General features: G+C 47.1%; 1 protein-coding gene across 1 annotated transcript in view; it reads left to right on the top strand.

The window, feature by feature from the left end:
- Positions 1 to 16172, top strand: part of LOC149370903 (carbonic anhydrase-related protein 10-like) — a 183110-nt gene that overhangs the window by 51830 nt on the left and 115108 nt on the right. Inside the window, exon 2 of the mRNA XM_089563499.1 lies at positions 5786 to 5833. Coding sequence (XP_089419625.1) covers positions 5786 to 5833 — 48 coding nt within the window. The remainder of the gene's footprint in view (positions 1 to 5785; positions 5834 to 16172) is intronic.

Below are 16172 nucleotides of genomic sequence, written 5' to 3'. Positions count from 1 at the left end.
CTTAATGGGAAATCTTTATGCATTAGAATGTCTTGCATATTTCTGTATGAACGCTTTTCTTCACTTATGGAGCAGAAATGTTTTTGTACACAACGCCATGAACAGAGCAGCGACTTTTGCTTGCAAACGCCCGAGATATCCATGCGCACGGGAGTAGCCGACTCTTCCGTGAGTGGCAACACGTATTCCGAGGGGCATGACTTGTTTATTCATTTGTTTATTTTTGCGTCCTAATGTGACTCAGGGGGAGATAACACGCAGTACAGTTTAGAGCTCTGAATTGATTTCGACCACTCGGGAGTTCTTTAACTTTGAGGAAATTTCAACCCAGAGTTTTTGCATTTTACATTCATCAAAATGCAGCCACCGCAGAATCAAATCAGCTCGGCTGCCGAACAAAGCCAAAATAGCGAGTATTCGGGCATCAAAAAGAGATAAATGCTGGAAAGAAAGCCGTTGGAATGAAGGGCATGCCCACAAACAGGTTCTAAACATAGACGTGATATAAGAAGCCTTTGTGGAATTTACACACATGAGAACTCCGGGAAATGCAAGACCAGCTAGAGAAAAATAGTTGATAAGTACAAAGACACCCTGGTTTCTAACCAGAACGCATATTTTCGTAGTTTAACACAACCGATATAGAATCACTCGAGGTCACTGACGCTGCATTCGACGGTACTAAGTTTATAGTAGTACGAAAAATACACGACCAAACATATGGTGGCCTTCAGACAACCGATACCTGGACTACACGCATGTATTATTAAATTTTTATTACAATAACATTTTGATCATTCTATTTATGTAGGCTTATAGATAGGTTTATAATAAAAATAAAAGTTGTCGTCGGGTAATTCACAACCATGTGTGTTAAGTAACCAAACGCAAACGTCGTGTGCAAATGACATTTTTAAGTATACAGGTTTCAAGACCACTCGTAAGAGTTCAGACTCAGTTGTTTCCAATTAAACATAGTACATTGAACTAAAAGTGCTTACATGATATTTATTGTGTATTTTAGTATACGACATAGATATTGCAAAATGCTTACAAAGAGATCATTAGCTTGCGCGAATAGCATCTCAGTTCCCAGTGTCACTCGGTAACCCACTTGCCAGAGAAACGGACGTCACACAAACAAGACAGGCTGGACATACTGACCAACGACAGAGACCTGGGGAAAGGGAGGGACAGTCACCGCCGCTTCGTGTTGAAGTAGCTACCGAGGAAAGGCTGCCTCGAAGGCGGCGCGAAACACTCACTCCTCGTTACGGCCAACGATATCTCATCCTCTCGCATCCTCCTCTCCACCAGCTCCGTGCACCAAAGCAACGCTCAGCCAGAGGGTGAAAGTGAGGAAGACCTCGGGTGCTCTAGGACCCGGAGAGTCGCCGCTCCGTAGCTAGCGTCATGACGTCAGCGCGCAGTTCGCGCGCGGACAGTGATTCGGTCCGAGGAGCCAAGCTTGTTCGGGCCTCCGTTAACGAGCGCTATGCGAGCCGCGTCAGCGTCGTAAAGTGATCCGATCCGTCTCGAATAGCCTCGTTGACGACGTGAGCGCACTCCAGAGCGGAAACTCGCGAAGTTCCCAGCGCACGCGCGTTTTTCCGGAGCGTTTGGCTGAACCTCTTCCCCTCTCTGTCTTTCTCACTCTCTCTCTCATTCTGTCTGTGTCGCTTTCCCTCCCTGCATTCATGCGTCTTCCTCAGCGGGCTTTTTTTCTAAGCCACTGGCTTTAGTGGGATCGGAAGGGCGACCGCGTGCGGCACTGTCTGGCGCTCGTGTACTTCCGGTGTGGGTTCGCGCACTTCCGGGAAAACTCGTCCCGGAAGCGCGCGCAGGCGCTTATGTTTCAGACCGAGTTGGAAACAATTCTCTCTTGCTTTGTGCATTGCGCTGAACAGTCTGAGCTGTTCGCTGTTGCGAGCTAGCAACACCGCATACTGTCGTTCGTGTTTACTGCGTGTGGCGTACTGTGGGCGGAAAGTCGGGGATAAGCCTCTCGCGCGGAAATAGTAGCGACGGATTCTGCGTCAGTTTTTAGCGAAACACTGTACTTTAGGGTGCAGAGACTGTGCTCTCGCTTTGTCCGCCTTGGAAAGTGGTCACGAAGCAAACTTTTTGGTGAGCTAGCTTCAGAATTTCGCGGGGTTAGTGTTTAGAAAAAAAGTTTGGTCGGTGCTTTCTTTGCTTCGTTCAAGGCCAGTTGGCGAGATCGGGAGAGAGATCGGAACTTGCAGCTTTACTAATGATTAAAGTTGCTGGAACTTTAGCAGTAATCTGCCGCAGATAGAGGGGTCGACGAATGTTGACCTAAGTAGAATGTGCATGCGGACTATTCACAAAAGCCGACTAAGGCAGGAGCAGAACAAAGAGGAATTACGTCAGGCTTCACGGACTATGCTTGTCGGCTGGAACGGTCTCCCCCGCCGCTACCGCTGCCCCTCTCTCCCGACTTGGAAATGTTAATGGTGGGTTCTGCATAATGAATTACATGCTTAGAAAAAGCCCATTCGAATACTTTGGACTAGAGGAGTACAAGTCGTGTTTAGTGCCTCAGTAGACATATGAGGTGGAACGTGAGGTCATGTTGACTTGCGGTATACTAATAAGGAAGTGGGTCAGGTAGAGCACGTTAATATGGACGCTTTGAAGCGACGCTCAGACATGCTCTCTGTGTTCGCTAATAATGCTGCACTCCCGATTATATGAACTGCTTGGCCTCCGCTAATCCGCGGTGGTTTCAAGAGATTTTTTAAGGTGAGAGACAGTATCTGGCTAAAGTTCAGGAGCATTTTTTTTTAATCCTTGATGGGTAGCTTATATTTTTGATACCCTTTTTTTTAAAACTGGCACAGAGCTGTCGTACAAAGTTTTTGGGATGTCAGCGCTGTATTTTATTTCCTGATGGAAATGCGGAGAGAAATGAGGGAAGGCGTGAGAGCGTCTGCATGGACACTTTGTCTTTCCCTTGAGGTGTTTAGCCTTTCAACAACGTCGTTTCACGCGAAAGCGGAGCAGTAAGACGACGCTATGGCGTGTGCATTCAAAGCTTCGTACCCAAAAAAAAGAAATTATATGTCTCGCAGTTCACTCAAGCAGGGTTAGTAGTTTAGGTGCAACTATTAAGACATTAATACAGCTACATGTATACCCTTTATAAAGAAGGATGCCAGGAATGATCGCGTGCGTCCTATGTAGCTGTCATTGCAATATTCCGCAGCGTCATCGACTTCCTGCTTAAATGCCTCGCATTTTTTTTTTTACTTTTATTGGCGTGGTGATTGGAAGTATCGTAAGCGCAGTGCGCGGCCTTCGTCCGCATCTGTACATATTCATCATCATCGTGCGACGTTCTTCTTCATCTATACATACATGTATTCATCATCAGCGCTCATCTTCGGGGGAGCGGCCGCACTTATTGCGAGTGTGAATCAAACTCGCTCCCTCCTGTGTCACAGTATCTTTTGATCAATAGTTCTCAGCTAGCCGTAATATATGCAATATTTTGTATATTCTATACATTTAATATTCTTGCGTAAGCAAACTGCGGTTGACGTGTTTTTTTTTTTTTCAAATACTTACAGCAAAATTTGTTTGTCGAACTGGTTTCACGAGCTTCGCCATTATACTCGGAAAGGAATATTTTCGTTACTGCTGTAAGTAAAACAGCGATTTTCCTGTTGATATATTCTCATAAACTGCTTGCAAAGTATATGATGCCTTTGGGTCGGCTATTGTAGACCTGAGAGCAATAAAAGTTCTTGCGTTTGGCTCCAAGGCACCTAAAATAGCAACGTACAGCAAACAGGGGCCGCATTCTATCAGGTGTCCATTTTTCATTGCCCATTTCATGCCCATTCGGTCCTCTGTCATTGGTCACCCAGATATACTCACGGCTTTCAAGCGTCTGGGGCAAGCGGCCTGGCGACTGGGTGGTTAGCGGCCGGATCTCACCATTGGTTAAAGTGGTGAGGTGATGAGGTGCATCACAGCGCTCTGTCAACATCAGGTGACAGGACCTGACTACTAGCCATTCGTCAATCATGAGGTCCGCCTTTCAACCACCCAATGGCCATGTCGCCTGCCCTAGACTCTTGAAAGCCGCGGGTGTATTTGAGCGACCACTGACAGAAGATCGAGTGGACCCGAAATGGACAACGGAAAATAGACAGCTTATAGAATACGGCCCCTGGGGTACAAGTACTGTAGAGTAAACAGTGTATCGATGTATGTCGTTCGTAATGAAAAACGGCTTTGGTGTAGCATAAAGCTTCACTTGTTAGCGTCGGCAGTCTTGGTAGTTTTTATTATAGCTATGATAGCACGCAGGTATGAATAAAAGCAAAAGAAACATGCAATTGGTCAACTGCAGTAATGGCTCTGTAATTTGTGTTTTATAATCGACATCTGTTAAACGTCAACCGTTGAAAACTGGAGGTTCAACCAGAAAATAATTCGCTCCTGTCTTAGCTACATCCAGCAAAAAATAAAAAAAGAGGAAATAACCAAATGTATTCATTTTTAATTCCATTTTCCGTAACAACGCCAAATGCAGCAGCATTGTGATCAATTTTTCTTGACTCTGATGTGCCCCAGCAGCAGTCTGAAAACAAGAGTTACCACACCGTTAATCTGAAACGATGCAACTCAGCAGTTGGATTGGCTTACCTGGCTGAGAACATGTATTCTAAGAAAGGCGGGGCTTATGACGCAGGGTTTGCTCAGTAATAACCTTTGCTCAGTAATCAGGGAAATATAGGCAAATTCACCAGACTGTAAGATACTATTTATAATTTCATATGTTGTTAATGCGTCCGCAAAGCAGTCGTTCTCGCTCCACTAATTTGCTTCTCCGCAATAAGCAATACCTGCGGAGAAGCACGCTTTCAAGTTAAGGTCCAGAGAACGTTGCTGCAAAGACGCCCTGATGCGGAGCATATGTCTCAGTGTGGGCGAAGCCGAGTTCGGTAACCTAAAATGAAGTAGCGAGAAATGAACTCAGTTAAAAAACGTATGAAAATTGTCATAAATAATGGATTGAGAAGTAGTTTAAAAGTAAGCGAAACAAGCGGCAAGAGACGAAGAGAGAAGGATAGAAAATCAATCAATCAATCAATCAATCAATCAATCAATCAATCAATCAATCAATCAATCAATCAATCAATCAATCAATCAATCAATGTGAATCTAGATATTTTTGGTGCAAACAGAGTTGCTCACCACACATGCAGTGTAGAACAGGTACACATGTTTTGTACAGGGTGAAATTTCAGCACTGTTTTGTGATTGAGATCGATGTGGGAACATGCCATTCAGGGATTCTTTTTTTGCTTAATTTAGGGGCAAACAATGCTATAGCCAGGTAATTTCAGGGGATGGCTTTGATTCCAATTGGTAATGCTCTGCATTCTCATTTCAACAGCTCGAAGCATTGGGCTGCATCGCAGCGGAGAATTATTGCAGCGGCAGTTCTTAGACTGTGTCGTAAATGGCTGATTCATAAAGAATGGGGCACGCATCCGAACGTACTGTATGTTTTAGAACACAAAGTAAATTGTTTTCAGGAAGGACTCGTTTTCAAGGCAGCACCAGAAGCCGAGGAAAAGTTGCCAAAGTGCATGGTCTGTTAAAAAAAGAAATAATGTTACAAGAAACCACACATCAATGATTCGGTTGCGGGAAAACCCATAATGCAACCTTTAATGTCGGATTAAATGTTGCGTATTTGTTTTACAAGAATGATTGTGTGTCTCATGCATGATTCTGCTTTCCTTTACAGCTGTCCTAGGAAACTGGGAAGAATGGTGGACCTATGACGGAATCTCAGGTGAGAGGACAAGTTCATGCTTATTACGTAACCTATAAATTGAAATTTACCTTGTTAAGCGCTACTCTGAAGAGCATTCTGATATATGCATTCTGTCTAAATAAAGAAAACGGCTAAGGGATAGAGTGACGTGAACGTTTGTCTACAAATCATGCCGTACTGCATTAGTGCCTTCTCCCTGAATGCTCCTTGCCACAAATCAAATCAAATCAAATCGTCTTTATTTCTCTCTCAAGGAGAAAAGGGGGTGACGGGAAAAAGCCGCATGACTGCGGCTTGACAAAGCCCGGCCCCCTCTATGTACAGTTCGCAAGTGCAAGTGCCGTCCGCAAACTCGCGGCACTAACTGCTGAGAAAGTGGTTCAGCAAGAGAAAATCATGTGGAACGGCCTCTACCGCAAGGTGACTAGTTTTTTTAAAGTGCAGATTATTACCCGAAGCCTCTGTCCATGCCTAAGCGGATGGATGCCTTTGGATATAAAAAGGATCAAACGAATTTAAGAGATGTGCGACGCAATTTAATATCTGTTTACTGTGGAGTTGAAAGAGTCAGCTTTAAGGAATTATTTTGTTGCTGTAAGCTTGCGAGCTTGTGTGATGCTGTGCAAGTGTCGGAGACGCTTAGCGCAACAGTGATGACGACAGACAGTCAATTTTCCTTCTCAACTGCTCGTCAGTATTAAAAAAATGTAGTGAAACGTGAGCTGCAGTCTTTTTACACCAGCTCGTAATGTGCATATGGCAGTTACTGCAAATAGGGCCAACTGATGCGCAAGACACAACGAAAAAATAGCGATCCGTGTTTGCGAAGTATGGGGAATTAAGTGCAGACGGTTCGATACTTATTTTGTGGCTAAAAAGGCGATTTAGACAACTGTGCCCAGAGTTTAAGGCTTACCGCATCTTGTTGGAAAAGCACTCGGACGCAAGATTCCCATGCTGCGCTCTAAATAGCAATACTTTGGGACAAGATGAGAGAATCAGAGTGGTATACCTTAGCAACTTATGGGGTTTGTATATAGTGCTTTCAATTCCTGTGGCATCTGCTGTGGGGCCAAGGGAAACGGGCGTTCGACTCCCAATTTGAATGTCATAAATTCTAGAAATAAGGTATATTCATGTTAGTTCGTTTCTCTTTCCTTTCGCGTTTAGATGTCTGTTGAGTGCCCTCAAAAGCCTTACGGCTCGAAATTACCCGAGAGATCAAGTTTCACATGAAATTGTTTGTTTTGTCGGCTGCTTTTAAGGATGAGCTGTTACCTTTCTTCACTACTGGACGAACAGTTAAGCCTTAACTTTTAATTAACTCCAGAAAGGACGAGTGTTTGCGGAAAATTAATTCGTTTTAAGAGAAGTAATCTATATCGAACTTTAGCCCCTTTTTTTTTCTTTGCGTGTTATCTGTGAGTGGGCCATCCTCGTTGACAAATATTTTTTTTTAGACCAGGACAAAACACTGTCGAACTCCAGCACAAACCAGACGCTCTTATTGTACAACCGCATACAACGAAGCATACTGCAACAGTGTCAGTGTTCTCCGTTTGCCATAAATAATCCTTGAAAGTTGTGAGAACTAGATAGTTACTTGTTTGCACTGCAAGCGGACGGCTTGATTTATCGTTTGCTTTGCCGTCCACAACTTCGCGCGTGCATTTTGGTTGGTTTAAAAAAAGATGACACATACCCACTACGGGGGAGTGGCGAAGACACAGTCGTTAAATTGCTGGAAACAGGAGTGTTTAGACGGGAAATGAGTAGTAAAGCGGTATATGCTGACGAATTGGACGACGCAACGACGGGGCACCTGTTAACTGGGAGATCGAATTTTGGTGGAGGCAACATGCAATGTTGTTCCTTTTTCTGTCTTCTCTAGAAGTTACGTACATTCGTGTTTTCATTTGCAGCGGGTTTCTATTCTGAGAACACTACAACCTACTGGCATGTTCTGAATTATTTTCGCTTTACTCAGTTTTATTGCGCATAGTGCAGTAATCCTGGAAATGTGCTAAGGGACCAGTAGCTGTGAGAAGAAAATAGCAGGCCAAGGCAAGGCGCCTTTTAAAGGTTTCTTGCTGCCTCGTAAGGCACCGCTGTTTTATACCCGTTCCACCAGCCCACAAGAAATGACAGTAAATGCTTAAGGCCTTGAGTATGTCAATGCCATTATTTTTGGAGTTGGGGCTACACATGCGCATTTAATGTCAATATATGGAAGCCATGATGATGATAACGCTCATAATGCAGTCAGAAATTTCACCTGAATATAAACAGTCCCATAAGCACAATATCCTGGAAATGTTGCCCGAATGTAATAAAAGAGTTATTTTGCAGAAAAAAAAACTGCCGTTCTTGCTTGACAAGTAAAAAAAAAAGTAGCCATAAGCTCGCATGTCGGCACACAAGTCGAAAGTATTTGCCACAAATGCTGGTAAAAATGGCGCTCTTCGCATGGAAAATGCAGTAGAGATGGCCCATCTGATTGAAAGTTAAGAATTAACTATTTGCTACTATTAGGCAGTAGTTACTAACAAAGCTGCATGCTTTTCTGCGTGTGGAATGGGGACGAGGGTACGCATCGCACAGGCGAAAGTGTTGGGGGCGAACTATGTACGTCACGAACGGCATAAGGATATTGCCATTAAATGTATACATGTGGCACCGCACGAGTTCCATTAAATATTAAGGCAGTAAGCAATGAAAGGCATTAAATTTGCCCATGTGGCACATTTGTTATGGCGGCGGTTGAACTTTGTTACGGTTAAACTTAATCAAAAAACAAAAATAGCGCTAACAGATGGTCAGGGCCATTAAACGCAAGAAAAGAGCCAGCGTAGTTGTTTGCGTTGGGGAATATTTACACGCCACTCTTGTTATATAAAAAAAGAACAGCGGTTGATTTTATTTGTTTAAAACCCAGTGGCGAATAGCTTCACTTTACCGTGCAGCCTGTTTTCTACGCCGCGTCAGGAAATGCAACAGTGCAATTAGAGTAAAGTGGTTCAAGTACTGGCCGTGCCGGATACAGATCCTGTCAGAACTAGCGCAAGCATTATAATATGCCAGCACATTTAATGACATTGCGGTTTCTGCCACTGTAAAGGATTTTCTTCGTTGGGCTCAAACATGTTTGCAGCAGCTGGCTGGAGAATGAGCGCGCAGTATTGACACTTATGCGTAGTTGAGTTATAACGTTGCTTTATCGCACGGAATATTCCCAGTGCAATGCAAAAAGATTGCAATTAGGCCTTATTACCCAAAAAAGAACACGTGGGGAACATTAGCAACGCATCGACGATGGAAGCGAGCGTATCCTCGCATATCGAGAAGCATGAATTGGGCCAACATGCCAGTATGCAAATCACTCCGCGTGAACCGTATTTCTCGTTGCAAGATTGTGCGCCTCTCGTTAAAGAGGCGTTGTTCATATCGTCCCTAGTTGATAGTATTTGCTGGTGCCGTGCCTTATAACGTGGTCAGTGCACTACTCTTTCTGAAGCATCACAAGGAGCTCGAGCATCTCTGCTATAGAGAATACGCCTGCCGTAATAAATGAGCATTACGGTATACGAACGACTCTCGTCTCTCTGCAAGGCAAAGCTTCGCTAATATTTCCTTCGTTCTGGAGTAAAGGGAACTCTGATGATTTCAGGACGCGTTCATGTCCGCTGATTCCGGAAGCAGTATAGCAGTATACAACGCGGCTGGCCATTTCTGCATGCTCCTCTCGGCTTTATCAATATTCACGGCAATGCGCCCTACGGAGCCTCCTTATTAGCTCGATGACGTATATCTATTACGCACGCCAGATATGTACGGCAGAGGAAGATTTGCTCACACTGTATGCCCGGGTAGACCAAAGATTAAAAAAAAAATCGCGGGTGCTATACGGGTTCACCAAGCAATCCGAGAGCACCCAACGCAAACCAAAGCAAAAAAAAAAAACAAGCATTGAAGAGAACGAAGAGAAATGAAAAACGGAAGAAGGAATTGTTCAGCGATCGGGCTCTCAGCATGAGTGGAGAGAGAGGAAGAGAAGGAGGGAAAAGAGAAACGGAGGTTTGGCGCAGCAGACAACTCGGAAGCTCCCGGCAGCGTCGGTGGCGGCAGCAGCAGCAGCGACGCCTCCCGACTAAACGGTCCCGCGCGGCTGACTCCGCCGTCCGGGCGAAGGGGGGAGGCCCTCGCTAATTGCAATTAGGACTCTGCCGGTATCGACAATTAGGCGGAGATTGCTCTTTCCTTGCGATGCCGACTCCGCGCCGCTGACGAGGCCCGGCTCGCTTAAATGACTTCCGGTAGGAAGCGCGCGCGCCGCCGGATAGAGGAGGACACCCTCCCACGGCGACTGATCTGTTCCGCGCTTTTCTTTCTCCTGCTCTGTCTCTCTGTCTCTCTTGTCTTCTTCATTACTCGGCGTTCTGCTCTCCACACGCACGCCCACGCTGTTGTTGTTCCTCCGTGGCGCTGTTGCCGCTGCCAAGGACGTGCTCATGACTCCGTCAAGGCTATTTGCTTCGTCTTCATCCCGTTGTGCCCAGAAGAAGACGAAGTCACTCGCGTCCGCCGAAGAATGCTTGTTTACCCTTGTGGGAAGAAGGGAACGGAAAGCAGATGATGAAGACGAGAACAAGAAAATGGGAGCTCTTTTTTTTTGTACATTTAACTAGGCCGGGGTTGTTTATCGCTTCCGGCGCGTGACTCTCCTCAGCAGTCGCGAGGGAGAATTAACAGGTCTGGTAATGATTCCGCCGATCGAACCATTTCTGCAGTGGTGTTTTGATTTTTCACCATTGTCGTTCTTGGTTTTCATTCCTTTAGGGCGGAACTTGAGGCGTGAAGTGTCGAAATGAAACTCGCGTCAATGTTTTCAATAGCGATGAAAGACATGGTCGCGTTCTTTTTCGCAGAAGAATGCCTTCCCCGCATGCGATATCACAAACGCTAAAGTTGTCCGTAGGCATACAGTCTCTCCGAATTTCCATAGGTTCCGCGTAAAGCAGGGGAACGACAACCCCGTGCTTCGGGGAGCCCTGAGGTTCGTCAAACTTGGACTTCCTTGAGTGCTTCCTTTTGTTTAAGATTTCCTGCGCCGGTGTGAGTGGGCTACACATGTGAGAAGTATGTGTGTGTCTGTGTGCTTCAAGAATACAAACGAGCGAGTGGAAGCGCGCCTATGTGCGTCCTGCACCGACGAAGTCGACTGCAACCCATACGCACGGCCACGCGCCAAGAGGAAAGCTGAGAAAAACGAAGAAAACTCAGTTACCAGTCGCCGAAGCATGCGCTCCTTTCACTGGTCCTTAACGAAGTAACTGCTCCCACTCAGAGACCGATTCACGATGCTCACTTGTGCAAGCTGATAGAAAAAGGAACAAGGCCCAGGACAAGATCAGCGTATCGGTTTGGTGAATAAGCTGCTCCCTTTTCGGACGGCTTTCCCCCTAGTTTCTCGTTCTGAGGCCCGGAGCGACCCGCACAAACCTACACTATACACGATTGCTGCCCTAAAAACCGGGTCTCTCCATAGCCGTTCTCGTACGCAGCACAGGGATTCGCTTCCCCTCGTTTGTTTCCCCCTCGCCCCCCCTCCCTCCCCCCCCTTTGGGCACGTGGATGTGGGTGGACCGCAGAAGAACGTGGTTTCGATCTGGCGCCCCTGTGACTCGTTTGCGCCAGCAACCGTTCTTATTTTTCCCGACGCTGGCGGCATTCGTAGGCAGGCCGCTCGATTGCGGTATTCATGGCGCGTTCCATCACCTCCACGCCGGTATGTGTACGACGCGGGTCAGGCTTGGTTCTCCTCGTTCTTCCTCCCCCGCCCCCATGTCCTTTGTAACGGAGCGAGAGCTTTCGTCGACATTTATTTTTTTTACCTCGTCTACGTCCGCGGCGCCATCTAGCGCGGCCAATTCAATGAGGCGTTCTTTTGTGATTCCCGAGTATCGCGTGTCAGCTACGGTGAAGATGAGCGTCGCATTAAATAGTTCGCGCGATGTTGTTCTCTTTCTTCTTCTTTCGCTCGCGATGAGTTCGCGCCTTTGTCGTCACTATGCCGGCTCGACGCCAGTCCACCCCCTCAATGACGACACTTGTATCATGGCGCTGGTCCAGTGTCTCGCGGCCGTACGGCGCTATTCTGCGGCGCGTAGAATGGGTTTCAGTTTTTTTCTCGTTGTCAATGGGCATATCTGATTGATTGTCTAGTTACCGCACGTGGAGTAGGGGATTACGTTTTGCCTTTTGTTTTTCTTCAGCTCCTAGTAAAGGAAGGAAGTTCACAGCGTAATAAAGAGCGCTTGAGCTAGAGAGTCGATGCTGCAGAAACGTTTTCACAGACAGAAAAGTGGGAATTGAAACAGAACACAGAAAATTTCCTTCCTTCCTTCCTTCCTTCCTTCCTTCCTTCCTTCCTTCCTTCCTTCCTTCCTTCCTTCCTTCCTTCCTTCCTTCCTTCCTTCCTTCCTTCCTTCCTTCCTTCCTTCCTTCCTTTCTTTCTTTTTTCTTCCTTCTTTCTTTGTTTCTTTCCTTCCTTCTTTCTTTCTTCCTTTTTTCTTCCTTCCTTCCTTTCTTTCCTTCTTCCTTTCTTTCCCTCTTCCTTTCCTTCCTTCCTTCCTTCCTTCCTTCTTTCCTTCCTTCCTTCCTTCCTTCCTTCCTTCCTTCCTTCCTTCCCTTCTTTCTTTCTTCCTTTGTTTCTTTCTTGAGTGAACTCGAGGCTTGTGATTAATGCACTAAAGTACACGAAATGCGTCAGCTGCAGCATGTGCTTACTAGGAAAGCCTAGTAATCTCTTGACTGAATGGAAACAAAGCAAAATGAAGTTCGTTAATTGAATTAGACAACCTTATTATACTAGCAAAGTAACAAAGGAGATGGGAAAAGCCTCTTCCTTATCGCGATATTTCGGTCGTTGGCCCTCAGTAGACGGCATCTTTTCTTCCTTCCCACACCTGAAAACGCCAGTTCGTTGCTTCTGTTTCCTTCTTTCAGCCAAGGGGCGGAAAAGGGCCTCGCAGCTCAGCCCTAAGCATTCCGACCACCGCAAGGTAACAGGAGACAATTTGCCCGGACATCTCATTTACGCTACCTGCACTTCGATCACAATCTTGAGCAAACCTCGGCGCACTCACCTAACTCGGGAGTGGCCTGCGGTCGAGGCTCGAGCCCCCTTCGGGCTATCGCCAGCGGAGCGCAAATAAACGTTCCTCTCCCCAACAATCAAGGGGTGGCGTTCGAAGGAGCTCCGACAAAGGAAACAGAAAACCGGGCCGACCAACTCCCAGGGGGATCCAAACAATGCAAGCTTTCCCCGAGAAGAACAAGAGGAACGGGAGGAGGAGGAGGAGAAGGCCACGTAACAAGCTCAAGATGGGCTCCGGAGCGCCGGCGTAAGCCCTTGCGGAGGCAAGCCTTTGGGAAGAAAGGAAACCCAACTCTTCGTCGGCGGACTCAAGGGCTCTCCAAAGAAACGCGCCTGGCACCTCCTCTCCCCCTCATCTCCTTGCTCTAGAGCGAGAGAGGAAGGGGAATGAAATCGCCGATCAGGGTCGTCCGAGCGGCGAGGCAAGGAGCGCACACCGCGCTGAATTCACGAAAGCGTAGTGAAAGCGAGCGCACTCGGCGATCATTGACTGAGGCACCGGCAATCGTGTTCGACAAAGGACCACCTTTGGCCGCCCTCTTTCCCCTCGACATTCCCCTCTTGTCTCTTCTCTTTCCTTATTCCTCCCCCTCGCCACCGCGCCACACTGGCCGGCGTTTTTTCTGCCCTGTAGTGTTCTTACTTTAGATCCTCTCAACCCCGCTTGTTCCCCTCCCAGTTCGCATTCGTCCTATATTCTTTCTTGTCATGTTTGTTTGCGGTGTTTGTTCCCCGGCGTCTAACAGCTTTTAGGAGTGCGTGTTTTTGCTTGTTTCTGGTGAGAGTGTATAACCGGTACTTGTTTTCTTTTCCTTCTTACAGCACGGGCTTGGTTGCGAACCGCGCTGTATGGTCGATTTCAAGCTGTAGAGGCCAAACCACTCTCTTGTCTCTCTTGCGTGTGCTCTGGTTTTCGTTCGATTGGTATCATGACGGATTTTTCTCTTTTTATTGTTGTTTCGGTGGGAGGATAACTTCAAAGCGCTATACGCAAGCCAGGATTTGTTCACTATTCCTGAAACCTGCGCCTTATAAATCTAACCCGATTGCTTAAGCACGTGTTCACGCTTCTTTCCCTTTTCGGCACTCACAGGTTAACGGACTCGGCCTTGGTATGGAGGTCTTTTCATGGAAACTTTGTAGACTTCATGTGTTTTTCCTAAGTTAAACGCACCCGCCGCGGTGGCTTAGTGGCTAAGGCACTCGGCTGCTGAACTTAAGGACGTTAGACTCCTGCTGTGGTGGCCTCGTTTCGGTGGCGGCGAAATGCAAAAAAGCCTGTGGGCTGTTGGAAATGTCGGTGCATGTTAAATAACTCCAAGCAGTCGAAACTAATCTGAAATTCTCCACTACGGCGCGGTCTCCGAGCCTATGTGCGCCTCATGGACGTTTAACCCAACATAGCATAACATAACATAGCATAACACAACATAGCATAACACTACAGAACACAACGCAACATAAGATAACATAACATAACGTAACATAACATAACACAACACAACACAACACAACACAACACAACACAACACAACACAACACAACACAACACAATGCAACACAACACAACACAACACAACACAACACAACATGTAAAATGCGCATATAACTTTTTCTTGTCCACAAGAGCGCAGCGACATGCCAGGTCAATGTCGCGGGCTTCCATGTTGTGGTCGGCTGCTATGGTCGGCAGCCATGTTGTGGCTGGCTGCTCGGAAAATTTCCAGTCGGAAAAGCAGAGTGTGCAAAGAGTGTTATAGACTGGCGGCAAGGTCGGAATACGCCCGTTGCATCAAGTGTACACATCATTTTTCACCTCGCCGGGACGGTACTCGTCCCTGTGGGCGCCCATAGTGCTTTTTCTGTACTGGCCCACTTCAGGCCTGTAATTAAGTATGTTTGGGGGTACGCGCACCCATCGTATTGATTACATAGCCGCACACTTGTGGGCCAGCATTATAAAAGCGGAATTGCGACTTAACACTGTCCGTACAACGCAGGCCGCTTAAGTCAGAATATGCGGACATTTATTCCTTACCTACCTATATTGCACAACCTTACTGCTGACCAGCTCCTCCTGTGTATTTCCAAGGGCAGCGCCTTGGCTTCTCATTCGTTCTCCCTGGGGCGGCAGTAATTCATAAAATGCCTTATGCTGTTGCATTCGGACTTTATCGTGTTCGACCTCGAGACTTCCTATCTCTTTATGTCCGGTCTATCATGTCAGCACATATTTCCCCGTCCACTCGCAAAAGTGCGTGCCAGTTCAAAACTAAAAATATATTCGTGCTGTGCAATTGCGCTTAGCCTACACACCTATGCCAACGCTGAACGTCATGAAATGGGATAATGTAACACGTACAGCTGACGCTATACATGGTTTTCAGTGTGAGTCCGCCTCACCAATACAAGTGTAAGAGCATTTGGACAACAAAAAAGGGTTCGTGTATCTACAAGCGTCGGTGACAGGCCCTAAAGATTCTTGAACTTCACTAAGAGCTTCGTTAAGAGCAAAAAAGACGTACTGTGCCTGCCGTACCCTTACACTTATTATTCTTTAAAGATCGAAGTTCGTTCTTGCGCATTGGCCGCTTGCTAATGCAGTAATGAACGCATGAACAAGGACCCAGTCCGTTTTTCTTTCTTTTGTTGGTACAGTACAACAGTGTTCGCCAGGTGGCCGTTCAAAGACGGGTCACCACCCCTCTGCTAGCCCTCTCCAAAAATTCGGCGACCCAGGAGTCGATGGCAAGTGGGTGAGACAGTGAGAGAAAGACTGCACGAGGAAGAAATAAGAGAGTGAGCGAGCGACTGACTGAACGCCGGCTTATCGCCGGGGCGACGCGACGTGTACCGCTCACGCGCAGTCTACCTCTCGCGCGGCGCGCAACAAAAGCGTGACTCTGCGAGATTGATGAGGCTGTCCGGACCCCTCGGGTCTCGCCGCGACCACCGCCGCTGCCGTACTCGGGGGGTTAGAGTCCCTTCGTTTCCCGCATGGAGGAAACTTCGGGATCGCGTGCCCACTGCTCGCCCGGACCCGGGTCTGGCTCCGGGGGTGCCCTGTGCGAGAATACCGTGCCCGTGGCAGTCTCCGTGAGTTGTCGCGCCTGCGTAATTAAGACAGAGTCCGGCGCTGGGCCGGGTTCACAACTGCACTCTCCGTCCCTCTCGCGTGCGACTGGAGCGGCTCGCACACAC

Source organism: Amblyomma mixtum, chromosome 1, assembly GCF_055824585.1.
Source record: "Amblyomma mixtum isolate Tamu chromosome 1, ASM5582458v1, whole genome shotgun sequence".
In the NCBI taxonomy this organism is placed as follows: domain Eukaryota; kingdom Metazoa; phylum Arthropoda; class Arachnida; order Ixodida; family Ixodidae; genus Amblyomma; species Amblyomma mixtum.
The sequence above is the reverse complement of the archived record's forward strand: the minus strand, read 5'-3'. Positions and strand labels throughout refer to the sequence as shown.